General features: G+C 43.6%; 5 protein-coding genes across 5 annotated transcripts; 2 read left to right on the top strand and 3 right to left on the bottom strand.

Annotated features, from left to right (window-relative positions):
* Positions 1-140: 140 nt before the first annotated feature.
* Positions 141-8754, top strand: slc45a2 (solute carrier family 45 member 2). Its single transcript, XM_052050685.1, has 7 exons — positions 141-969; positions 2315-2491; positions 4594-4955; positions 5253-5396; positions 6076-6199; positions 6899-7104; positions 8471-8754. Exons 1-7 carry the CDS (start codon positions 498-500, stop codon positions 8705-8707), a joined length of 1722 nt encoding a protein of 573 aa, XP_051906645.1. The 5' UTR covers positions 141-497; the 3' UTR covers positions 8708-8754.
* A 4702-nt stretch (positions 8755-13456) lies between these two features.
* rxfp3 (relaxin family peptide receptor 3) lies at positions 13457-17377 on the bottom strand. The gene has a single exon (XM_052050791.1). It carries the CDS (start codon positions 14762-14764, stop codon positions 13532-13534), a length of 1233 nt encoding a protein of 410 aa, XP_051906751.1. The 5' UTR covers positions 14765-17377; the 3' UTR covers positions 13457-13531.
* A 616-nt stretch (positions 17378-17993) lies between these two features.
* btc (betacellulin, epidermal growth factor family member) lies at positions 17994-21586 on the bottom strand. The gene is made up of 5 exons (XM_052050926.1): positions 21340-21586; positions 20945-21052; positions 19271-19391; positions 18669-18815; positions 17994-18163 (listed from the first exon to the last, which is right to left on the bottom strand). Exons 1-5 carry the CDS (start codon positions 21377-21379, stop codon positions 18022-18024), a joined length of 558 nt encoding a protein of 185 aa, XP_051906886.1. The 5' UTR covers positions 21380-21586; the 3' UTR covers positions 17994-18021.
* A 1940-nt stretch (positions 21587-23526) lies between these two features.
* Positions 23527-24913, bottom strand: gng10 (guanine nucleotide binding protein (G protein), gamma 10). Its single transcript, XM_052050972.1, has 2 exons — positions 24700-24913; positions 23527-24308 (listed from the first exon to the last, which is right to left on the bottom strand). The coding sequence occupies exons 1-2, from the start codon at positions 24778-24780 to the stop codon at positions 24183-24185; spliced, it is 207 nt and encodes a 68-aa protein (XP_051906932.1). The 5' UTR covers positions 24781-24913; the 3' UTR covers positions 23527-24182.
* A 628-nt stretch (positions 24914-25541) lies between these two features.
* nxnl2 (nucleoredoxin like 2) lies at positions 25542-26836 on the top strand. The gene is made up of 2 exons (XM_052050955.1): positions 25542-25981; positions 26431-26836. Exons 1-2 carry the CDS (start codon positions 25680-25682, stop codon positions 26597-26599), a joined length of 471 nt encoding a protein of 156 aa, XP_051906915.1. The 5' UTR covers positions 25542-25679; the 3' UTR covers positions 26600-26836.
* The last annotated feature ends 42 nt before the right edge of the window (positions 26837-26878 follow it).

Genomic DNA, 26878 nt, shown 5'->3' with positions numbered 1-26878 from the left:
TCCTGACGTCTGAAAGGATGTTATGAATGTGTTCAAATGATCAAACCCGGGTCTTTACTTTTAACAGTCATCCTCGAACAACGAGGCAGAAACAAATCTGAAGAAGACGAAAAAAATAAGAGTCTTGGTATCGTGATTTCCTGGCATCAGTGTTTGAATAAATCGTATGAATGCGGCCTCACACACTCGCATGCATGTGAGGCCTCACACGTTCCCATGAGCACCCCCCCTCCCTCCCCGGGGGGTCTTAGTTTTGCCCAATAAGGGGAAGAGACCTTTGCTAATCTCATAAATTCAACTAACTTCTTTCCTCCTCTCTCTTTCCCTCCCTTCCCGGAGCTCGACTCGGTTCTTCCCAGGCGGGCCGGCGAGGACTCACATGAGCGGTAAAGCCGTGAGGGTCTGGCACTCTGCTATGAAGTAGTCGAAAGGATTTCGCACCGATGCAAGGAGCGGCTCTTTAGACTTTTTAGCCCACAGATTGTTCCCGTCCAAACATGACCCTTTTGTCCGAGGATCAGTCCGCCAGGCCCCAGCCTTGCCGGGTAGCGGATCCACCCAGCAAACAGGCGGGGCCCTTGCACCAGGACACGAAGGATTTGACCGGCTCCAAAGACTACTACATGGATAGCGCAGAAAACGCCGTCTTCGGACAGGTGGAGCCCCCGAGGCGCTCGCGGGGCCGCCTGATCCTCCATGGCCTGGTCATGTTCGGAAGGGAATTCTGCTACGCGGTGGAGGCGGCGTTCGTCACGCCCGTGCTGCTCAGCGTGGGTCTGCCTCGCAGCATGTACAGCCTGGTGTGGCTGATCAGCCCTATCCTGGGCTTCCTGCTGCAACCCGTCATCGGCTCGGCCAGCGACTACTGCGGCTCGCCGTGGGGGCGGCGGAGGCCCTACATCCTGACGTTGGGCCTCCTCATGCTTGTGGGCCTCACCATGTTCCTCAATGGAGATATCGTCATCTCAGGTGAGCAAAAGAGAGGAAATGACTTGCTCAAGGAGCCAGTCGTTTTCTCGGTTGGTCTGTCGCGGTTCAGATGTTGGCCGGTGCTTATTTTCGATGTCCCTGCACTTGCGTAGGTGCACTCCATCGACAGAAATGTCAGCTAAAAACAACATCACAGTCTGTGTCGTCGACACGGCGTTATCTAGCTTCGATAACGCTGTGTCCAAAACGCCATAGGTCGTAGCACCGTATTCAGATTGTGTGATTGCAGGAAGTCCCCAAATGTCATCATTATGTTTGTTTTTTTAATTATACATAATAAATGTTGAGTCCTGCCAATGTAAATAGCAAAAAAGGCTACCTTTGTTTTATTTTAAAATGCATTGATGTAAAGTGAAGTCAAGAGATACTTTTTTTTTTTTTTAAGTAGCCCTTTTACTGTATTGGATTGGATTTTGTCAAATGTGTCCAAAAAAAAGCCTGATGATTTAATGCTAACTCATTCACTCCCAAAGACGTTTTTAAACATCTTTTCAGACTTGGTCCAAAATTGTCTGGTACTGAATGAGTTAAGTGAAATCCAGAAGAGTCATTATTTTACAGAATAACAGTACGATAAGTCACAAATTGTGCCTTTATTTTGAATAAAAACAAACTTAATTCTTTTAAGTGTCAGTTTTAAAAATCCACTTCCTCTGAAGTGGCAAAACCGGGTGTCATTTTTATGTTCCCCTGGGTTGTCTGTGTCTGCCGAATATAACTTGTAATGTAACTTAAGTTCATTTAAAAAACAAGTAATGTAAGTCAAACAAGTTACTGTTCTTACCACGTCGGCCTCGCAGTGCGGAGGTGCAGGGTTCGATTCCGGCTCCGGCCTTCCTGTTTTGAGTTTGCATGTTCTCTCCGTGCCTGTATGGGTTTTCTCCGGGTACTCGGGTTTCCTCCCACATTCCAAAAAACATTCATGACAGGTTAACGGAAAACTCTAAATTGTCCCTCGGCGTGATTGTGAGTGCAAATGGTTGTTTGTCTATGTGTGCCCTGCCATTGGGTGGAAACCGGTTCAGGGTGTCCCCACCTACTGTTCGAATGCGGTTGGGATCGGCTCCAACACTCCCGCTACCCTTGTAAAGATAAGCAAATTGGAAAATGGATGGATGGCAAATGTGGCAACATTGGTCATGCCTCATTGACATTGAAACAGAGTCGCGTCTATTCATCCCCCTTCTGGTTTTTTCCACCCATCCGTTCCCTCCGTTACGTCTCCATATCTTACCTTGTGCTCGATTAGTCTAATGAGTCCACTGAAATTGAAAAAGCGGAATGGCTGACCGAGAGTCACAAACCCCCATCTTTTGTTTTGCAGCGGTGATCGCCGACAGGGCGACGCGGCAGACGTGGGCCATCGTGGTGGTGATGCTCGGCGTGGTGCTGTTCGACTTTGCCGCTGACTTTATCGACGGGCCCATCAAGGCTTACCTGTTTGATGTTTGCTCGCACCAGGACAAGGAGCGAGGCCTCCACTATCACGCTCTGCTCACTGGTAAAACAATCCTCATGACACATCCACTTTTCAGTTGCTTTGGGTTTTATTTGAATTTTATTTTTGCCGTGGTCGGTTTCTCGCAAGACTTCTACATGTGCTAATTGCCGGTTGGGAAATTTAAGAAAAATCATTAATCAACCAAGAAATTTTACTTTGGCTTTTTTGCCAAAACTATGAATGATTCCGGAAACAATCTTGCACAAAATGCATTTTAAAGATAAGTTAATTTTGTATTTTATTAAATTACTTGACTTAATTCTATTTTCTGATGACCTTTTCAATACAAAGCATTTTGTGGATTACAAAAAGGAAACGAAACATAACTGGTAAACAAACAAGCTAGGATAATGAAATAGCGTCCTTTTTTCATAGTTTGTATTCTGCACTTCATTTTTTTTCTTTTCTTTTTGACTTCGTGTCGTTCCAATCTGTTTGAATAGATCCTTGATTACAAAACTTTAAACTGACTTCCAGGCATTAAAACAGGGAAAAAAAGTATTTTAAAAAACGTTTTACTGTTGCTTGCTTTTTTTTTTTCGATTCCTAAACAACAACAAAAAGTCGCTGTTGTATTTTGGCGCGTGGGCGTTGAAAGCAATCATCTGTTCTTCCTCGCGACTGATCTCGGGGCATTCGGGTGGGCGGAACAAGGCACAGGAATGACTTTGTGAGTGCGTGTGTGCACGTGTTTGTCTCCTGGGTGTCTAATCTCATGGCCAATCTCCTGTTGATGCCATGATGATCTTCCCACTTGAGTTCTGAAAGTATAACGTATCGTCAAATACTCAAGCGCACGAAATACTTGCGGTGCCGTCTGTTGTTAATAAAGGTGGGGCCAATCCTCAAGTAATTTGAGTATCTCGAAAAAAAATAAATAAATGGCTAAGGAATATTTCCTGCCTCGGGTATCCGTTTATTTGATATGCGCTATCAGAAAGCTATTCGAGCAAGCCGCAGCAACACTTGTTCTTGGGTGACGGTACAACGGCGCCCAAACGTGGTGAGGAGGCCAAATTCAAAATAAAATCGTACCAAATAATACATGGACACCACTGCCTTGGATAGCTTTTATTTTGAAGTTTTTCCTGGTAGGGCGTGGTGCTTTTGGCGGCTTACATGACGACTGATGAAGCTCTGTATTCATCATTTTAAACAAGCAAACATATTGTATATCGTTTGTTATTTTAACTGAATGTTTGATTGTTCGAGATAATTTTAATAACAAGGCTAGATTTTTAAAAATAAATTCAAAATAAATAAATAATAGACCTCTTCAATCACTTCCTTTTCCCGCCATTGATGTGAGTATAACCTTTACCGCTCAAATGATTAAAAAAAAAAAATTGCCGTAGTTTTTTTCAAGAAGGGAAGTAAACATATCACACACCAAAAAAAAGGCATTCAAATATAAGTGTGTAGACTTAAAAGACTCATGGACCCCGGTTGAGAAGCACTGTTCTCCAGTGCAAGTTCTACCAGTGGTAGTGAGATGGTAAGATCGTAGTTATGTGAGCGTTTGACAGAGTACGGTGGTACGTAATCCAGCGGTCATGCGCCGCGGTCATGGGTCTGGACTGAGCGAGCCTTGCGTGCACATGACTCTTTCTTCTGCTTTGGAATTTGGGGGGGGGGGGGGGGAGAGAAGGAGGAGGAGGAGGAATCGATGTGTGCTCACCAGGAATTCACTTTCAGAAGCCTTTCAGACAAATTAATGCACTGTAATTTTGCAGATGTCTTATTAGTCGATATACTCTTGCGGGTAAAATTTGAAAGGACGTTCACTTTATTACTGCAACTTTCCAGACTCTGTTAAAGTGTGTTTTTCCATGTGATTTCTTGTCAAGTGTGACAGCCTGGTTCATTTCCAATGTGCAGTTGATGGCTGTTATGAATAACATGCGAAAGACGTAATCACAATCGCAAAATATGTGGGTTTTTTTTGTTTGTTTTTTTTACTCTGAATTATTTGTAGTCATTCCGTTTATTCTTAATGTACGGTTGTCAATAACGGGGCAACAGGAGCGAATTCATCACATTGCGCGCTATTTACGTGGCTCGCTCAAGTGTGCAACGATGCAGCCTTCCGTTTTCTCTTCCAGGTTTGGGCGGAGCGTTCGGCTACCTGGTGGGCGCCATGGACTGGGGTCACTCCATCCTGGGGCGGCTGCTGGGCTCCGAGTACCAGGTCATCTTTTTCTTCTCTGCGCTCACCTGGAGTGTTTTCCTCACCGTGCACCTCTTCAGCATTCCCGAAGAACCCCTGGACAAAGCGGCGGCCGGCCGACCGTCGGCCCTCAGTGCCCTGAGGCAACTGGGCTCCCAGCGGAACGGCTACGGAACTCTGGGAAAAGAAACCGAGGACCCCCCGCTGCTGTCCGTCTCGGACATCAGGCAGCGGTCTTTCTCTGCTCTTGGGGAGGCCAACGCCGTCACCTCCAGCGCCAAACAGCCAAGCAAGGAGGTAAAGTGTTCACACCTTTTAGGGGTAGGACACTTAAATGCTGGAGTGGACCACAATTTTTCATCAGTGAAGCTTCATGAAGCACTCGTGATAGTGTTTGACTCCTCTAGATGGCAGTCTTGGATTGATGGAATTTTAACACCTTTCCATTGCACTAAACCAAGAGGAGTCAAAAAGTGTTTCATGAAGCTTCACCAAGAGGAGTCAAAAAGTGTTTCATGAAGCTTCATTTTTACCATCGCTAGTCACACGTGACGATGGTTTATATGTGCGTGTGTGTTTTCCGTGCGTTCTAAGGCCCGTGAGAGGATGACACTGAAGTCTCTGTTGAAAGCCATCATCACCATGCCCACCCACTACCGCTACTTGTGCATCAGTCACCTGCTGGGATGGACGGCGTTCCTCTGCAACATGCTCTTTTTTACCGACTTCATGGGACAGGTGAGGCACGTCTTTGGTGAAGCAGCAGATGGCTCGCTGACCAACTTGAATCGAGTGTTTTGTCCACATGCGATAATGACTTCTTGTGCGTCAATCCTCTGAGCCTTTGGCTCTACGTTGCAATTTCTCCTCAAGACAGCTTTTGGCGTTTCCGAGTTTTGTCGAAAGACGAGTTTCATTTGGGGACGTGGAACACCAACAGTCGGTCCCCCCCCACACACACCCACCCCATCTTTTTTTTGCCTTGCACAGCCTCGTTGCATGAACTGATAAAGCCTTCTGGGATGACCAAGCCTGGATGTGTATCGGAGCGGTTCAGTTCCAGTCGATTCACTGACATGAGAGCCAAACAACCTGGGGGAAAGAGAATATTCATGAGGATATAATGATGATTCTGTTTACAGTTCTAGGTGACCCCCTGCTGATGAACTGTCAAATTCAGTATTTGTAATCATCAAGTATAATGAAGGTAATTGAGATGAATGGATGTGGTACTTCACGGTGAGATGCATTATTTTTTTCCGCCCACCTCGGCTCTGAACTAGCTTGCCTTTGACTAAAAAATAAATAAATCTGCCTCTTCAAAGGGAGACGTGATGAAAACACGTCGCTGGCAACCAAGGCTTTGATACCAACAACAACAACAAAAAAATGTCTTCATCTTGTTTTCTCTTCGCAGATCGTCTACAAGGGGAACCCGTATGCCGAGCATAACTCCACGGCCTATGCCACATACGAGCGCGGTGTGGAAATTGGCTGTTGGGGCTTGTGCATCAATGCGGTGTCCTCTGCTCTTTTCTCTTGTAAGTGCACTTTGTGTGTGATTGAAGACACCACCCGTTGAGGCGGAAACGTGACTCGGAGCGTTCCCAGTGGCCAGCTCACGCATCCGTGAGCGTCCTAACCAAAAGAAAAATCTTGAAAAGGAGGAGGGAAGCGGGAAGGCTCATTAGGACCTCTTATTATTTTCATCGAGCTTGGCGCTAAGCTAATGATCTGCTGCTTCAGTTCCGTGATTTCAGCGGCTTTCATTACGGGATGCTCATTTAGTCGTGGTCTTTGAGTCGCATTCAAAACAGCAGAGTGCCGGCAAATGGACTGAAAAAGGAGCGGAGAGGTAGATTGTGACAAAAAAAGACATCCGTGTACTTGAAGAAGCCTGGTAACTGATGGACGGGCTTGTCCTTTTGAATCGATTGTCCCATGACATCAAACTTCTTGGCGTAAAAACATGCAATACAGTACTTTTTTGTAGCCCAAAAATGCCTTGATGCTAAGCTAACGTCTGCCAACATGGCCGCCATATTTGACACGCTTTTTAATCTGCTCTAGTCTACATCGAAGTCCGTTTGACTTTGAAAGGCACTGTACGAATGGGTGTTTCGAGTGGATTGGACACTACTGCAATGGGCGTATTTGCTATTCTCTCAGCGAAAAGTGTCCATGAGCTCATCCATACTGATACTAAGATTGTTTATGTTTTGTTTTTTCCCCCCAAATAGACGTGCAGCGCTTTTTGCTGTCCTACGTGGGCCTGAAAGGTTTGTACTTCATGGGCTACTTTGTGTTCGGCCTGGGCACCGGCCTCATCGGCCTCTTCCCCAACATCATCGCCACGCTGGTCCTGTGCAGCGTTTTTGGCGTCATGTCCAGCACGCTCTACACCATCCCCTTCAACCTCATCGCAGAGTACCAGCGCGAGGAGGAGGTACGTCCTCTGTATACCCTGTGCGCTGTTCCGCAGTTCCAGTATAGCGTGGCTTAGAGTTAGTGCGCCTGCTAACGTGCGATTCTTTGCGTGCTTCTATTGAATCATGGTAAATAAAAAAAAATGCAAATGAGCGTATTTCTGGTGAAAATAGGTCTTCTGGTTTACGTGTAAAATTAGATTTTTGAAAAGATTAGCCTCCATCAAGCTGCCCAGTGATTCGTGGCAGTGGGCATACTGCTAGCAAATTAGCTCAAATGCTAATGATTGACTTATTAAAGCCCCTCTCACGTAAACCGCGGGGCCTCTTGTTTCCAATCTTTGAGAAGCAACAACTCTGGCTCGGGAAAGACATGTCAGCATTAATTCAAGAATCTGTTTAACCTTTGCACTCGTTGGACATGCTAGGGGAGGCGATGAATAACTTATAGTTCCTATCTAGTGGTTAATGGGAGAAAGGGAGGGTTTGGGACCAACTGGTGCTCCAGGCGAGTAGCTGCCCCAGCAACTGTTTCTCTAGCTGACTTTTTTTTTTTTTTTTTTAACAGCTGTGGTGCAATCACTTTGCGCACTGTAATACGTTAGAATGTTGGCGTTGAAGATAAGCTTCTGTCTGGTTTGTGTGAGGGAGGAGAAAGGTGTCGGGAGCGAATTGTTTTTCTGTCTTAAACTGCCTTCAGACCCCCACCACTTTTTTTCCACACACAATTCATCCGACTGAACATAATGGAATATCGAGCAATCCGGCACGACGCGGATTGGACAAAAAGGCTCAATCACGAATGGGGCGGATGCGTCGGCATCTGCCTTTCTCAAAGCGCCCTGTCAATTCAACACTAAGTGGTGTAATAACTTCAATTCCGACAAGGTCCTCTCATATTTTCCCCAGACGGAGTATTTTTTTTCTTTCTCTCTTTTCATTCTGCCTTTTAAATCCTCTCAAAATGACTCACACTTCAAAGCCAGACATACGAATGCATTCACGGTGCAAAGCTGGAATTATTCTTGAGAGAAAACACAACTCAACTAAATGGACTTCTCATTGTTAATATTCAAATAAATAACTAGCACATTTTTCACTTGTTTTTTTACAACTTTGTTAACCCCAATAGCCTTACAGTGGGCACCTCGCCATTAGCCGGGGATTGGCAAAGGAGAAAGACAAACAAAAATCCATATCATTAACGGCCATTGGAATGCATTGGGGAAAAACATATGCAGTGTTGATGAAATTCTATTTTACGGAGTGAAGCTGCATATAATGATTGACATTAAAACTAGTGATGTGCCGGTCAACAACAGTGTGGACATTAAAAAAAAAAAATCCATCAGCCAATCAGCAATCTCCTCCTCCCCCCACCCTCAGGAGGAAATGAATCGTCGCGGCGGTGGCGAGTCGTTACGGGGCACGGGCGTGGACTGCGCGGCCCTCACCTGCATGGTGCAGCTGGCCCAGATTTTGGTGGGCGCGGGCCTGGGCGCCCTGGTCAACGTGGTGGGCAGTGTGGTGGTGGTGGTCCTGTCCGCCTCCACCGTGTCTCTGCTGGGCTGCGTCTTCATCGCGCTCTTTGTCAGATCCGCTCACTCCTTGCAGTATTTGTAATGACTAAAGACGCTATTCTATTGCTAAATAAAGATTCTTTATTATGAGCTCTTGAAGTGTTTGTCGTCAAGGCAGCGGTTAGAAATGGGAAATATGTCGACTCACAGCATTGAATGCGGTAATATAAAGTTCAGTTGTTAAGAAGTGCGTTCCACTGCCCCTATTTTTGTGCTGGGCGCAGGCCGAGCCGAATACGCAGTCTAGCTGTCCACATGCGGGTTTTCTTTCTTCTTGTCTTTTCATAGATGGCCGTAGTTAGAAAGAGGCGTTCACGCCGTTGTGGGAGTGAACACAGTCGACTTGTTTCACGGACAGTTTGTGTCTTCTCTTATTCCCTTTAAATTCAAAAGCTTCTTTTATTAATAATAATTTTTAAAAAAATAATAATAAATATACTTTTAATAAATAATTTAAAATATTATTTTTAAATATTAAAATTGTAATATTAATATTACAATTTTAATAATATTAAATTTTTAATAATAAAATTAATTTAATTTTTTTTTGCTCAAAGGGTCTCAAGATGGTGAAAACCTTTTGTTTACTTCAGCTTGAAGGTCATCTAATTGGTCTTTTTTTTTTACCTTCCATTCAGAAAAAAAATTAAACAATAATTTTTCACCCCAGTACAAATTTTCAGATAATGGGCGGTTCAATAGATTTGCAGGAATCCAAAGACCATTGATGAGCTTCTTAATGTGAGTCATAGTGTGGCAGTACATTAATATCATTAACCCTTAGATGCATGAGTGACTGGCCCCTACACTCTTCCATAGGTGGGTGAAAAATGACCCATAATACAATCAATGCTTTTTTTAATGACATTTTTGTCATTTTGGTTAAGAATAATCACTTGTATAAAATTTTGTAATATATTTAGGACCATATAGGAATGATTTCATGTTTGAAATATCTTTATTTTAAATTTTTTAACATTTTTGAAAAATAAAAATTACCCAGAACAGCAATAGAAAAATGTGAACATCCATTTTGTGTGTGTGTGTGTGTGTCTGTCTGTCTGTCTGTCTGTTTGTCTGTCTGTCTGTCTGTGTCCGTCCGTCTGTCTGCATTGCCTGTTTTGCCTTTCTGGCAGTGATCATTGCACACATATACATTGCATCTCCCACACCTATTGCTGACTTGGCGATCTTTGTTACTTGGGAAGATCTGATACCTTTTTCACTTTGGTTGGCCCTGTGTATTTCTTTCCTGTGTCTTAGTAGTGGCTTTTGTCACCCCGCACCTTTTCATTGCTTCAATAATCGGGATTTGCAGTTGGGTGCAGCTTTCCAGTCGACTCCTCATGTGTGGTGTGACAAGCTCCTTTGACAGCTCTTTGAGGAACAGCCGTCGTGCATTGGTGATGCCACTCTTGAAATCTGGGTGCTAAGCCATGAAAAAGGTGTAGACATTTAGGGTGCCGATGTCAATTATGTTGTACCATTGCACCATGGGCCACCTCTGTGTTTGTCGCTTGCACGGGTAGTTGCCAACCATCTGGTCAATGGTGTCTACACCTCCATTTGTCTCGTAAAATGTTATCACTTCTGTTTTTTTCTTTTTGCTATGTTCATCCACTGCTTTGTCATGGTGCATCGTGCTCAGGAGCACAACAGCTTTTCCTTTCTTTCTGACATAGCTGACCATGGTAAGGCTGTCATTGAATCCAAACTCTGTGCTGTAAACCTCCCTGGACTTGGAAAGCTTCATCAGAGTAGGGATGTCTGGCTTGTTCTGACATAGAGTCCCCACATTAGTGAGCTCCTTCTCCAGGAGATGCTGCGCGAATGGCACACTGGTGAAAAAGTTATCCATGGTGATTTTGCGACCGGTGTTTCTAAATCTACCACACAGCTGCTGGACAATATTTTCTCCCAGATTCTTCTGAACGTCTTCCCCTGGTTGTCTCCCCGTGTAAACTATACCATCTATTGCATAGGGGATGTGTGCATCACAAACCCAGAAGATCTTTAGGCCATACTTGGCAGGCTTGCTTGGCATGTACTGTAGAAACTTGCACCTTCCCCTGAATGGCACAAGCTGTTCATCGACAGTGACACAATCACTGGGGATGAATTGCTGTCTGCAGTTGACCAGGAACAGGTACCATACATAGCGAAAGACTGCCATATGATCTGTTTCCAGGCGGAAGGCCAATTTGTAGATAAATCATAGTCATGAACGACACACAAACAATTTTATATGAAGATAATACTTAGACGTATCAGCTCTTACAGTGTAAAATAATTTTCCTGAGGGGTTCATTTCTGATAGTATAGTCTGCCCAGTCCGCAGTCAATGTATTGCTGACAGCCAAAGTCAATTCGAATCAGTGGTTCCCATTGGACTCCATAGAAAATGTATACGGGTCACTTTTGACCCATTTATGGAAACTTTGGGTAGCAATACCAAAACTGAAATTTCTTAAAATGTATAAAATGTAAGTTAAAATTGTGAATGACATTATATAAAAAACATGTTTTTTGAGGAATACCTGGAATATGAAATTATAATAAATTTTCAGTCCGAAGATATTTCAAGAAAAAAACCTCACCGGGTCATTTTTGACCCACATATGCATCTAAGGGTTAATACAATTCATAAATGCCAGAAATAAATTTTTACCCAGTAGCAAAGCACACAATAGTGTGTCTGTGTTGCGTGTTTAAAACCGCCCTTCTGACATCATCCCCTCACGTACGTTTACGCCGGCGTACCACGTGATAAGACGAGCGCACGGGATTGAAAACGTCGTCCAGCTCTTTCCGATTGAATGGCGGCGAGCTCGCGAGTCATCCGCCGTGGCTTTCATCCGCTCGCTAAACTGTCACGATTTTCCGCCCAATGTTGTCGCAAGCCATTCCAAATTAATTAAAGCGTGACGAAAAGAGGAATCACGTCCTGATTGATTTTTTTTTTTAAGCACATCTCAGAAACACATTAGAGAAGGGGCAAAGTTGCCATCACATGAGAGTAGCATAGCGGATGTAAATTTCCTTTCGTCTCCTTATGCATTGACAATTGATGTATTCTTTATCATCTTCACACATCTGAAACATGATCCGCATGAATTATGAAACGAAAATTATTCATGTCTGTGATGACGGTGAGATCAGTCCCCAAATGCCACCTTTGGTTTCTTTCGAAGCGGGAAAGTCACAGCAACCTTTGGACTTCAAAGCATCATCACGTGTGACTTGACGAGATCTCGCGAGACGTCGTCGCCTTCTTCTTGTTTTTCTTCTGTAAAATGTGCTATTTACCATACCTATTAAATAATCAAATGAATTTGAAATAATGACATTAGAAATTAACACGAATAATTTTTTAAATATGCTATGATATTTTGAGGACTTGCATTAATTTTGTAATATTTTCCTGAGAGTGAACTGTTGAAAATTTATTCAATTTGACTTTTTTTTAATATACCTTCTGTACCTCATTTGTGAATTTTGTTTTTCCAACAAATACCTAAAATATAAGTAAAGCACACAGACAGAGAAGATAGACATATCTAACCTATCTTCTAGTTTCTCTTTTTTTTTCATTTATCTTCTCAAATCAATTTCTGTTTTATTTATTGTAAATAATTGCAACAAAAAGTTCAGGTTCCACGCCAAAATTTGTGATACGAGCAGCCTTCAGATATACTGCAGTTCAAGTGAAGTGAAAAAACACGGTGCAATGAATGTATTGTAATGCCCCACACGTGGGCAAGGAGAGGCGCAGCCGCCAATGCTATTTTCAGCTCTTTATTGATCCGGACATAATCACAAATCCAAAATGACAACAATCACAAGCACCTACTGTTAGGCCACAACTCTCACCCAAACGCTGACTCGTAGACTAACTGGCAGAGCTGACTGTCGCTCTGAAGGGCACTCACTAGGCCACACCCCTTAAAGGCATACAACCAACGAATGAATACTACAGGATGTACAATAAATACACTTTAAAACCTGTTTATTTCGTTACATTCGCTTGTTATGTTTTGTCATGTTTGTATATGTTACGGTGCTATTTCATTTACTATGGAAATATATACATTTTTACATTTAAATTAACTTCAAGCACTCCATATACAAACGGAAAACTATGTGAGCTTGTTGGCAAGGTGGATATACATATCACGATTATTCAAAATTGCTGATAAAGCTACAATATGTACAGTATTTTCCATGAAAATCTGGTTTGAGCCCGCCCAAACAAAAAAAAAAACAACAAACAAATATCATGATCTGTTTTTGCTGTTTGTTGGTTCTACCTATGTGTCTTTTTTTAACTCCTATTAATTTTGTATTCTTTTTAATTCCACGTGACTCGTTTGTGTTTGAATCGTGCAAAAAAATACATTTTGTTTTGACTTAATCCCCCACACTTGCTTTCCTCCGTCTTGCGTTGACAACACAAAACCCCCTATGACTACTAAATGAATAAACAAAGTAATAAAATATTCACAGACATTGAAAAATGAACCAATATGTGAATCTGCAGGTGCCTGGAAATTTTTTTTGGGGGGGTGAACTCAAAATTTCAAGGCAACAAACTTAAATTAAATTTTATCTTGGGCAATAGAATTAAATCTTTTCATTTTTGCTCATGTGAAAATTGGCTTTCGCGCATTTTCAACAGAAAAAAGGCTTTAGAGAAGTAACTGTCCCATGTACGCCCCCCAACTTAAAGTTAGTGTAAGCAAAAACAACTTAACAAAAGTTGTTCCAACTGAAATTGCTATTTTAACTTAAAAAAAAACACGTTGTTTTATTTTCAGTGTACTCTGGTATTTTTGCCACCTCACTGGTCTGTCGCGCGCCGTGTATCTGGCTACACTGCCGCCCCCGGAGGGTAGAAGACCACCGCGGGGGGGTCCCGGTGGCCTCCCCGGGGCGCCGCCGCCGCCGCAAGATGTCCGCGCCCCTGTTCGTCCGCCTCTGGCTTCGTGGTGCCGGTGATGGGCCTGATGACGGTGGTGAGCCCGGGCGAGGTGATCCGACGGAAGAGCCTCTTGAGAGACTTGCGGAACTCGCGGCGCATCAGGCAGTAGAGCACCGGGTTGAGACAACTGTTGGAATGCGCCAAACACACGGACACGGGGAACACGTACACCTGCGTGGTGTAGTACTCGTAGGTGAATTGCACCACGTTGAGCTTGATGAGGATCCCCCACGCCGTCAGCGCCTGGTTGGGCAGCCAGCAGAGAAAAAAGGAGAGCACCACGATAGTGACCGACTTGGTCACCTTGGCGCGTCTCTTTGCGCTCGACCTGTTGGCGTCGTTGTTGGCCGCCACGAAGCGTAAAAGGAGCAGGTAGCACGCCGAGATGATGCCGAGAGGAGCCACGAAGCCCAGGAGGACCTTCTGCGAGTGGTAAAGTCCCAACCAGAGTTGCACGCCGGTGCCGTCGCTTTCCGGGAATTTCACCAAACACAAGTCCTCCTCGGGGGAAACGCGCACCGTGGTGGAGAAGACGACGTGGGGGAGCGCGGCGCAGGCAGCCGCCACCCAGATGGAGGCGGCCACGCAGCGCGCCGCGCCGCATCGCCCGAACCAGAGCCGGAGGAGACGCGAGTGACGACCTCCGCGCCGGCCGTGCAGCGCCGACGCCAGGGAGTTGTAGCGCGCCACGCTCATGGCGGTGAGGAAGAAGACGCTGGCGTACATGTTCATGGCCGTCACGTAGGACACCGTCTTGCACATGGCGCGCCCGAACAGCCACGTGAAGTCCAGCGCGTTCTCCACCGCCCAGAAGGGCAGCGTGAGGACGAACTGGAAGTCGGTGAGCGCCAGGCTGGTGACGAACAAGTTGATGGAGGACTTTTTCCACGCGCGCTTGCTCTTCATCAGGTAGAGCACCAGCACGTTGCCCACCAGCCCCAGCGCGCACACCAGCGAATAGACCACCGAGATGACGATACGCACCGCCACGGCGCCGTCCGAGCCCGGCTCGGTCCCGAGGTCGTCCCCGTGGACGTGAGCGTTACAGGAGCGGTTGGCGGTGGCGTTGGCGCTCTCGTTGAAGCTCCACGCCGAGCCTTCCTCGGCCGATTCCATTGACATTGTACTCCGATTCCCACATGCAAAGGATCCCCCCCACCCACCTCCCCCCACACTAGTTGCCAGACAATCGCAGAGCACACAGAGGCGAACAACCACCTGCGCTCACACTCACTCATATGGACAATTTGGAATGTTCCATCAACCCTGTTGCATGTTTTTGGAATGTGGGAGGAAATCGGAGTACCCGGAGAAAACCCACGCAGGCATGGGGGAGAACATGCAAACTCTACATAGGAAGCCCGCAGCTGAATTCCAACCCTGCACCAGTGCACTGTGAGGCGGACGTGAGAACCAGTCAACCACACACACACACACACACAAGCAGTTAAACAAATCCTCTCACGGTAGTCTCACACAGCTCCACCAAGCGTCATGCGTCTTGACGCAGCACTCTGCCTCACCTTTTGTTCTCCTACAGAGAAATGAGATTGTCCCCTCTGCATCAGTTGACTGACGTGTAACGCAGAATGAACCAATGGAACGACATTGCCCTAACTGCAGGCAGTGCTAAGAAGAAAGTAACTCAACAAGTACAGTTACAATCCCCCCCCCACACACACACACAGTGTATCTGTACTTAAGAATTATTTTCTGATATGAGTTTAAATTATGTGGCTGAACCCGACCCCAAAACTCAAATCGTTTGATTTAAGAAAATCTGTTTTCCAGACTGCTATGGCAGAGCTCGTTGGTAGCTCACCACATCGCCAACTTCCCTGTCTTGTGTCAAACCAGCCACAGGAGAAAGGATAAAGAATAAATGCCTGTGAGTATTTTTGTTGTCTGTCTACATGTGTTGCTTCATGATTGGTGTTCATTCATATATTGCAGGAATGGGCAATTTTTAAAATATACTATATTTTGTGAAAGTTAATCTGATAGGGTGCTTAGGGTGCAGTGTGCACTACCACAAAAAATAAAATCATGTTACTAACAAGGACACAGACACACTAAGCTGTCTTTTTCCATTTCCCTCTGCACCCCTCGGGATTGACTGGAGCAGTCTAAGACTCGGTTCAAGAGCAACTTGGCCATATCTCCCATCTAGTGGTGAATGGCGGTATTGCTTGTAGGTGAAATAATAATAATCAGAGAATAATTTAATCATCAGGTTTTCAGCAGGTGCTGCCAACAGCAGAGTGGGCCCCCCCTGGCCACCCTCCCCCCTGCCGCCAGAATAAATGAAGACTCCTCCCACCCAGACACTCACTGTTATGTAAGTATCTTTTTGGATAATTGCATGCTTTTTGTGTTTTTGACAATATTTCAAATTCTGAGATGCCCAACTGAGTCTCATTGTTTCACCGACAATCAAACTTGATTGTATTCTAAACTGGTTACATGACTACCAACATACACATAACACAGCGCTGAGGACTTCTGGCACCGGGTTAGACGACTTACTTCCGAGTTACTTTCAGAGATTTTATAATCAAAAGACATGAAAGACACCTCACTGTGTGTCTGTCGCCGGGCCTGCTATCTGCCATTCTTATCGGCGATGCAGCAGACACACCCCTTCATTCCACAGCCCGGTAGAGAAACACGCAGGTCACCTGGAATTAGGTCATTGCATACTGAGGAGACCATTGATTAATCATTGAATAATCCAACGACCTTTATGGTGTAACTATCGAGCTGTATCACACTCAAATTAGTCAGGTCCACTGTTTTAGACATCCAGAATTAACAATTCTATCCAAGGGGGATCATAATTCCAAAAATACACTTCATATACTATCTTTTGCCCCTCTTAAAGATGACTATGTTTGGTTTGTGTAATATAGTGATAGTCACGTATAAGGGTGAAAATATTCGGAGCAGCGTTCATATTTTTTTTTATTATTATTATTTGTTCATCACATAAATGCCAGCAATGTGAAACCTGGCTGCCAACGGCGCAGGAATTTGTCAACGCCTACGGCAACACGCTGCTAATTGCAGCTGGTAATATTATAGCATACCATCATGATACTGTAACCGCGTCATTGTGTGCGTACACAATCTTACTGGCATGTGGGGAAAAAAAGCGCCACCACACCAGATGCAGAATTAATTTAGGCTGTTATATGGTGGATTTCGTGAGGGTTTGAATAAAAATATAGCACACAAAGTTCAATGGAAGCAGATGAGACATAAATAAACGTGAGCAAACTTCACCAACAGGGGACCATCTTCTTCTCAGCCACACACTGGCTGGGTTGTTCTGGCTCAGATGCTTGCAGGGTCCAAATATACACAAACAAGTCCTCCTTGTCCTCTTTTGGACTTTGGAGTCCACAATCTTTTCACATTTACGAGTCCCCCGCCCGAAAAGCCCTCACACCCTACTTTGAAAACAAAAATGTAGCTTGTGGTGTAACACTTAAAAAGAGACTGCTCATGGTTTTCCAAAATATTTAACCTTCCTCCGAAGGAAAAATTGTGGCGGGGATAGAAAGTCAAAGCTAGCTTAAAGAAGGCACAACAGAGCCTGAAAGATATAGAAATCGGATGTATAAATTGATTGCTTTGCTAGCCTGCCCGCAGTTCAAAGCACTTGTGCGGTTTTCGTGTTTGTCCCAATATGAACTCCAAAATAGGACAATTTAGGGTGTAAACATAACTATAAGTTATAAGTTGTGACGCAGTTAGCCTGAGGTTAGCAACTAAACAGGGTTAGCCTTGAGGTTTAACTTTGGTGACTACCGTTAGTCATAAATTTAGGAGCTGAAGTTAGCGTTAGCCTCATGTTTTGGGGAGTTAACTTAGGCACTTATAAATAAAATGTATTATTATTATTATTATTAGACTTAAGGTTCACCATATAGAGATTAAAGAGAAAGGGTTTAACGTTTTGGGTTGAGGTGAGGAGTGACTTTAGGGTTTGGTGGCGAAGGACTCTTTGCATTGATAGTGTTAATAAATAATTAAAGCCATGATACAGTGATCCAGCGTTGGCGGCTGTCAACAGGCCGCAACCGCCGGTAGCTCTCTCAAAAAATCCAGCATATTCCAGTGAGAGATCATCTCTGTCTTGTGTTTATCTTTAATCCAAATAGGTATCTTCTTGGGTCTCTCTCTCTCTCTCTCTCAAGGTCCCAGACTTTGTAGACTTCCCATTTGAATGTCCTCCATCATGTCCAGAAATTTCTCATCGTTAGGAGGACTCAGTTCGGACCAGCCCAGAGTGACGGACTTGAGCACGCCTGTGCATCCGACAGGACAACATCTGAACTGTTGTTTCCCAGAAAGGTAGAGAAGCACAAACACTCCCGTCAAACGTCACTGTTGGTTCGAGGCTGCCCTGAGACTGGCGTTAAGGGATGCGCATTGGTGTCCATCATCTTGAGTTTCTCAGTCCCGTTCCTCGGTTCCTCCCGCCGCCGCCCCCTTTTCCGGCAACATCTTGACCTGCGACTGACGGGAAACATATTATGTTTAAAGCATTTCAAAGCAATGGCAAAAGGGAACCCACCTCACAAGTACAAGTACAAGTTAGCTAGTTAGGGTTAGTTCACTTAGCTGGAGTGAGAACCTACAAAACAACACGAATGCTAAACTTTAAGCCTAACACGAAGACTATCCTTAGTTCCCAGCCGTGAATCTTCAAGGCTACACTTACACTGCGAAGCAAATACTTCCTCAAAACTCTTGTTGTCAGGTTAATGCACAATACTGCTAACAAGCTAACCAGCTAAGTGCAATCAAAACAATTGCTGACGCGTTTGCGCCTTCATGTTTGGAGTTATTCATAAAATGGCAATAAAACACAGGAATTAAAGGGAGTGGCGGTTTCGATTTTCCGAAAGCATTGCCCATAAACAGTGACAACCGAAACTTCAGCTTTGGTTTTCCATCTTCTGACGAGATGTAAAACCGAGTATCTATCACAATCAACTACCAAGGATTGGCAGATACTCACTGTGAACAGACAAAGACGAACACAAGGAGAAGAATGAGGACAACAAGTGCCACGATGACGCAGACAATGATCATCTGCTTCCTCTCTCCTCTCTGCCAGTCCAGGTCCACATACTCGCATCTGGAGCCGACGTAGCCACGCTGACACCTGAAGAACCAAAGACCCTTAGAAGATAGGAATCATCGAAAGGAAGTTGGTTGTTTTAACCAGGGGTCCCCAATCACCGGTCCGTGGGTCATTTAGTACCGAGCCGCACAGAAAGAATAAAGAACTTACATGACTTCCGTTTTATTTATTTCAGAATCTCAAATGTTTTATTTTGAAAAACTACCAGATTCTCTGTTATATCCGTCTACAATATGTCACTCTTGACGCAGGTCAAGGCGCGCTTCTCTGTCACATGATAGGTTACCGCTAAAATGAAACCCAGGAGCTAGCAAAATGATTTTTTAAAAAAATAAAATAACAAAAAATGTTATTAATATTTTTATTTTATTAATTGCAATGGAAATGCGCAGTCAGTGCCGGTCCTTTTCATGCGGTCCGTGAATGTCAACACAGCCATTGCGTCATTCAAACGCGCCGAACAACCTCCGCCTCACCTGCAGGATGGCGCCTTTTGGTCTTTAACAAAGCGACACTCCCCGTGGATGCAGTAGTGCTTGAGTTCTGGTGGACACTTGCTAAAGTGTCCATTCCACTGTCCCGTGTCTGTGGTGGGCACTGGAAATGAGAACATATGATTTGTTGCGATGAGTGGTTATTGTTACTGCACACACAGACTGATATTTCCAGATTATTCAGGTATCTGTACCTTACTGTACTGTTTGACTTTTACTGACTCGACTTTTTTTACTTTTACTGTACTTCTGTCAATGTACTTTGATATTTTGACCCAAGTAACTCCATTTGTAGTTATCCACCGATTGTGAGTAGTTTCGAAACCCCCGCTTAAGGGCCGAAGATTGCACACCCCTGTTTCTAGCAAACGTCAGATGTACTCCTTTGACTTAATACCTCACCTTCTGTTATGAGCGAATTATATAAATAGATTGCAATATGATCCTGGGGCCTCGTGGGGGGGGGGGGGGGGGGGGTGGAGGCTATGGAGGGGATATTAGTGCTGGAAAAAAAGCACGGTGTGGTTAAAGATTCAATTGGTACACTTGTCGTTTGTTGAGCGAAACATTTCCATCACCATTAAAGGTCAGAACTGATCGGCCATTTCTTCTTCTTGGTTCTCTATCTTTATGACACTTTTCCATGAGATTACCTTTGGATGTTGGCTCGTAAAACAATGCGGCGGCAACAATGAGAGAGCTTCAGTGACAACAGACACGCAAAGGTTCATAACCAGTTACGAAGTTGAAGGGGCCACTGGAAACGTCACAAGACAACCTTGCGGTTATTTTCAGGAAGAAGTCAAAAAATATATAGTGTTTTTGTTGAAAAGTGTTTCCTTGTGATTTTATCCTCTCATTTTTGGTGGAGTGAGTGACCTCATCTAACCTGAGCGTAGTTTAACCAGTCATAACTTGGTATCCTATTTTAGCTTGGTTGTATTTAATTTATCATAGTTTAGGACGGCACAGTGGCCAACTACTTGGCACGTCCTGTCTCACAGTGCAGAGGTGTCAGGTTCGATTCCTGCTCCGGCCTTCCTGTCTAGAGTTTGTATGTTCCGCGTGGGTTTTCTCCAGGTACTCCAGTTTCCTCCCACATTCCCAAAAACAAGCATGGCAGGCTGATTGGGAACGCTAAATTCGGAGTGATTGTGAGCGCGAATGGTTGCTTGCCTATGCGTGCCTTGCGATTGGCTCAAAAACAGTTCAGGCTGTACCCACAAAATGGATAGATAGATGGATGGATGGATGGATCATAGTTTAGCTTATTTTTGTTTCATTTAGCTTCTTCTCTTGGATAAGGTTAGCTTATTTTAGCTGTGTTAATTTTAACTTCAAACCGCTGTTGGTGTGGTAGTACACGCATTCAAATGTGACAAAATATGAAGGCTTCTAAAGCCTTAATTAACAACAATGTCACGCAGCATTCGGAGTTAGGCAAATATGGATGCAGAAGTATTCATAAATTCATAGTGAGGATCTGTGTTGTCTTTACATTTATCTTTTTGTGCTCCAGGTCAGTTGGCAATTTAGATTTAATTAGCTATGATTACATCTTCCCTTTGTTTATTTTTTTTCACCCCCCCCCCCCATCTTGATATGTCACCTCAATCAATTTCTTATTTCTCCTCCCTCTCTTTCCAGCTTATCTACCTGTGCAGTTGTCTCCATTGCCACGGCGACGGCAAGGGGCTTCCGTTTGATTGACAGCCTCGCTGGTGGCGTTCCAGTTGGCCAAGGACAATCCACACAAGGCCAGTGCTGAGGGTATGGCACAAGCACACACACACAAAACACATGCGTGCATATGGACACATACATTATGATTTCAGCTTTTATCGCATTGCACCTGTTGTTGCCTTGTTACGATAACTCCCTCCCATGTGTGTGTGTGTGTGTCTCAGCTCAATCGTAGCTGCTAAATGACCTGCTCGTTTCCTTTCATTTACCTAGCCCACAAAGTAATTTTCACTCTTCCTCCTTCGAAACCTTAACAACGATGAAAAATAGGAATGGAATTATTCAAATGTAGTCGTATGCGCAAGTACCTGTTAATATTCCGACATAGAGTCCATCCACTTTTGCCATGACGTCTTCGCTTGAGCCAAAGTAGTCATCGAGGGTGTGAAATTTCAAGGAAGGACAAAAATCTGCCCTCGTGGTTCACGACGTTCCTCATTTAGGGAATGTGCGGGCTTAGAAACCGAGCAAGCCGGAGTGTGCGTGTGTTTGTGTGCGTGTGTGTTGCACTCACTGTGTGTGAATAGAGCAGAGAAAGGGGCGTCAACTGTAACCTGACACTCTCACTCACTTTCATCGCCCACACTTTTAAAAGACTTTCACAGAAAGAACAAGCACACATTTCAACAATCCAGTGGCAGGTGCTCTTGGGTTTTTTTTGTTTTTTGGCATTAAAAAAAGTTGCTCCTTCCCATGGGAAGTAATTCAAACCATTATAAACCCTTTGGTGATTGTACCTAAACATAAAAGCAAGGGCGGGGTGGCCATCGGGGATTTCTGGAAAGATATGTTAGTTTTCCCGAATGGCCAGTGTATTTCCGACCCGGGCCTGGGATCACTCTCTCCATATCTTTGGCAAAGAATCATTCCATTCAGCCGCTCAGCTGCCTCGGTTTTCTTGACTTTATTGTTTACCTTTGGTTGGCAACAACTGTTAAAATAAGGACTTAGACCTGAGGGTAAAACCACAACACTCATTGTGAATAAGTAATGCTTGCAATGTAACAACCTTGGCTCAAGAGGAGCTAAGTGAGGCTACAATCAAATCTTGCTAGCAGTTTGGAAACTGCCAACTCCTCGTTTAATATGATATAATTGAATAGAATTAAAGAATAAAATATCACACGCGTACACCCTGAATGTCAATTTAATGAATAAGCGTACAAATGTTGAAAATAATATATTCGTAAAGATGCGTGCAGTGAAGGCGGTGTGGGTGGTCAACTAAAGTCAAATTAACGGTTATGTGCTTAGTGCCCAGAAGATGGCGCTATTTCGTCTCTGTTACTGATATGCTGTTTCGTGTTTAGATTTTGCTTTGAATATGCATACCTGTCAACTCATACGGTTTAGCCATAGTTCATACGGATTTTGTGGTGAATCTTACGTATATGGCCGTATCGCACAAATCATACGGATTCTGAAAATTTCAGGGTTTTTTTCACCAACTCCAAATCATTTGGAGTTGGTGAAAAAAAAAAACGGAAATGGTGAAAAAAGTACCCGGTAACAGGAATACAACTCTGAACACTGTAATGCCACTAAGTAGAATGATTATTAGGCATTAACCAGACAATGTATTACGGAGATCTACAATAAATATCATTGAAAATTTCGTGGTTTTTTTCTGCCGTTATTTTGACATATAACATGCTTTGGTTCGTTATAAGGATTTTTTTGCTCTTTATAAGGATTTTTTTGGTAGTTTATACAGGTTGCCGCTCCGAAAAGTTGACAGGTATGAATATGGCATTCATAATATTAATGAAGTGACTCGACTTAAAGCGGAAAATATACTAACCATATATAAGATTGGATGTACTGTTTGTTTATTTCGCAATAAATAATTTTATTTGGTAACCATAACCAAACCCTAACGCTATCCTTTTACCAGCATATAAATTTGGTTCAAATTATTAATTATCCATTCATTCACTATCTGAGCCGCTTATCCTCACTAATTATACGTTACATAATTGTAGTTTTCTCTTTAAGGGAAAGTAGGAGACCGAAGAAGGCAAAAGCCAGTGAGGAAAGGGTAAAAACACTCAGGATAAGCAAAATATCTCTTTTGGATTTGACGCCCTTTGCTTGTTTCAAAGCAGCTACTCGATATTCAAATACTATACACACGTATGATGGTAAAATATAACTAACGTGAAAATTCGGGAGTAAAAATAGTTAACTTCCATGATTTTCTACCGCCTTGCAAATTGACTGGAAAGGTGGTTTGAGATGGAGTGAAATGTTCCGAGCGTCTGTGGAGCTTTGAACAGGAAGAGCCAGTTTCCTCTCTCTCGCTCTCTCTGTCTGGCTGTGCGCCCAACTTAACCCGAGCATCAGGAAGCGATGATTCTGTGAGATTCTGACCACTTATTTGGGGCCTGCATCCAAGCAACGTCGTCAAAATAAATGTCCACGTCAGAGTTTCGGTGATACCTGATTCGGGCGGTGTCGAGCTCCAAAATATTTTTAAAATTAAGACAATGAAAAACTTATATCTTTAAGTTTTTATTTACTCCAACAAATGCCAAAATGTTCACTGGCCTTCACGGCATTTTTTCTTGAGTCCCAATTCAACCCAGCAACAAGGGAACAATTTGGAGATACAAATGAAAACCTATGAAATGTTTTGGTTACATTTTTGTTTGAGATGGCGATACATACTTTTCATTGGCAGAGGTCCAAGTCATCTACATCTGGCATTCATTGCAGTCCAATGAAAAGCAAATAATCGCAATTCACAGGGGCAGTTAGGATTCAGCCCAGTGCATTCTGCCAAGCAACAAACATTTAATCCCTCCGAAAAACCCTTGCATAACCCATCACCGTTGAATAATATCAGAGTCTTTGCTAAGACACTTTTTCATGCAAAAAATGTCATTAAAAAAAATTATATATACAGTATCTATATATATATATATAGATATATATATAAATTTTTTTTTAATCTTATATTTTTAAAAAATGTATACAATCTTGGGACCTTCGAGTGCTTCTCTTGTACGTTCATTCTCCCACTGCAAAATGGGCAGTGGTTTTGCTGTTGTTGCTATTGTTGTTGTTGTTTATTAACATTCCAACTGCGATGACGCTTCCAATGCAGCCCGGTGTTCCTTCCGAGTGGACAATTTTCCTCTCCCAACAGACGTCACACCACCGTGCAGGACCGCGGCTCTCGGAAGGGGTTGCTTCCTGCGGGGACGCCCACCAGCAAAGCGTCCCTGCCTGCGTTCTGAAGACAAAACTGCTGCAGCTCCGCAGCTGCCTGCGACACCTGCATTTATCATCATTACATTGACTTAATATACAGTATTTATGTATACGTATTGAAATGGGTGAAAATCTAATTCGTTCTTATTTTATCTTAATTTGTCGTTTTATCCCCCAGTTTGATATCTAAGAAAAACGTTCTCAATGAAACTGGCCAATGGGGCAGTTATGATTGGGCCCAATTAATTCTACTTAGCAACAGGCAATTCAAGCAATTCCGAATGTGAACATTTTGTGTCACACATGATACTCTTTATTGTTATCAAGCTGCTGTGTCTTGCGTATGACCTGAAAACCAATCAGATTGTGGTATATTTAATAAATAGTCCCTTGACTTATGAATGCCCCACCCCTTACAATTTCTATTTCCATTAAATATGTTTCCCGTCCGGTACCTTGATCCTCTCCACGCTGGCCTCCAGCTTCAGCTGCTCCACTAGTCGCCGCATGCTGGATAAGCTGGAATTGGAGGTCATGTTGTTGAAATGCTTTGGGAAAGCGAACAGTCTTCCGTCACGGCGTTACGCTCCTCAAATGGAAAGCAGACGACGACGACGACGGCGAAAGAAGGAAGGAAGAGCTGGCCCCCTCGGCTCTTTCCAAGTGACCTCCCAGTCCATTTGGCTGCAAGGGAAGGAAAAAGACAAGCAATGTTGGAAGAGAGTTGTGCTTTTATTTAGCAAATATGCAGGTATCTGTTTTGCTTCTATTTTGATGTTTAAAATAAAAACGATCTTTTACACCATGAGGTCTTAATAAAAGACAATATTTTTCCTGTTCGGGCAAGAATTGTGAGAGTCGAGAGGATACTTTACGTCCATCAAGCGGGTAAATGACGTTACTGCACACATTGTTTTGCAAAAAGTAGTGTCAAGGATCAAAAAAGCCATTTAAAAACTTTAAGTTACATTTTTTTATTAATATGTACATACATGTGGATTTAAAAAGAAGATTATTAGGATATAAAACATGACAACAAGTACATTATTTTAAAAATAGACAGTCAAATATTACGAATAATGCCCAAAATATATTTTTGAATTATATTTCTTAACGATTAAGTTGCCTCAACTACAATTAAAAGATAAACTGGCTAGTGTATCCAAATACAGTTCGAAGATGAATGGTCTGTAAACGTCGACGAAAGCTAAAGTGCCGACGCTTTCCCTCTGCGTTTGAATGCATCTTCACACTGAAAAAACGCGTGTCTGACTCGTGACGTCACCACTTCCTCAAGCTCCCATTGGTCGATGTGCGATTAAAGGGAGGTTAGCTGGCTAAGGAGATAAACATGACGTTGAAGCTTCTTCCTCGAAGAGCCATGTTCATAAGTACTTGAAAGAAAAGTAAAAGTGGGCGAGTTTGAAAAGCAGCAATGGTGGAAGTGTTCGCCGGCCGGCCTCTGCTCAACAAAGACGGCGATTTCGTGGAGCCCGAGGAAGCGCTGAGGAACAAGGTGGTGGGCATATACTTCTCGGCCGGATGGTGTCCGCCGTGCCGCGACTTCACTCCGGTGTTGTGCGACTTCTACACGGAGCTGGTGGAGGAGGGCGACCCCCCCGCGCAGTTCGAAGTGGTCTTCGTGTCGTCGGACAAGTCCACTGAGGACATGGTGGAGTACTACCACGACATGCACGGCGACTGGCTGGCACTGCCCTGGACGGACGATTACAAGCAGTCAGTATCAAACACACAGTCCATAATAGCATACTTCGAGAGGAAATTCAAATTTCGTACTCATTTATTCATTTGTCATTTTAATTTGTGTTAAATGTCATTCAAAGCCTTATGGAGGTCACCTTCGGTTTCTTAATCCTAAACTCAAAGACTCACTGCAAATCCTTCTTGTGCAGCCACTGTTTATACAGCCCCATATTATACCTCATCGTTATTATAATGGTGGTATTCCTGACAAGGATGTCCTACAGGTTCCCCAAGTTTTAAATCATCCATCGATTCATCTTCTGATCCTCCTCACAATGGTCGCAGGGCGTGCTGAAGCTTATCCCATCTGTCTTCACACACACACACCTACACCCCTATTGATCTATCTTTGCCATCACAAAAAGACAACAAAAAAGAACATTCATAAGAAGGTCACTGATGCGATTTTGTTGTCGTTGCAGCGAGTTGCAAAAGCGCTACAGTATCACGGCTGTGCCCAAGCTTGTGATTGTGAAGGAGAACGGTGACATGATCACGGACAAAGGCCGCAAGCAGATCCGAGACAGAGGCCTGGCCTGCTTCAGGACCTGGCTGGATGCTGCCGAGATCTTCCAGAACTTTAAAGGCTAGAACGATATTTCGCAACATATACTGAGCCAATGCACATATTTGACATTCTAATATTGGTATAAAAAAAGCCCAAAGCATCGAAAATATTTGCTTGGTTGTCTAATCCTATGCATTTTGAGAGGAAGCTCAGGCACTTTTTTTCCTAATACTTATCATTTTTGACTTGTAATTACACATCTAGTATACTGGCTACATTTTGTAATGTTTTTATGTGTTTAATAAAATAATATTCTCAGATCCTTGTCTGTTACTGTGTTTAGGGAGCCTGGGTCGATATCT

This window comes from Hippocampus zosterae, chromosome 18 (assembly GCF_025434085.1).
Source record: "Hippocampus zosterae strain Florida chromosome 18, ASM2543408v3, whole genome shotgun sequence".
Classification (NCBI taxonomy): domain Eukaryota; kingdom Metazoa; phylum Chordata; class Actinopteri; order Syngnathiformes; family Syngnathidae; genus Hippocampus; species Hippocampus zosterae.
Note: the sequence above shows the minus strand (reverse complement) of the source record. Positions and strands in the feature narration are given on the sequence as shown.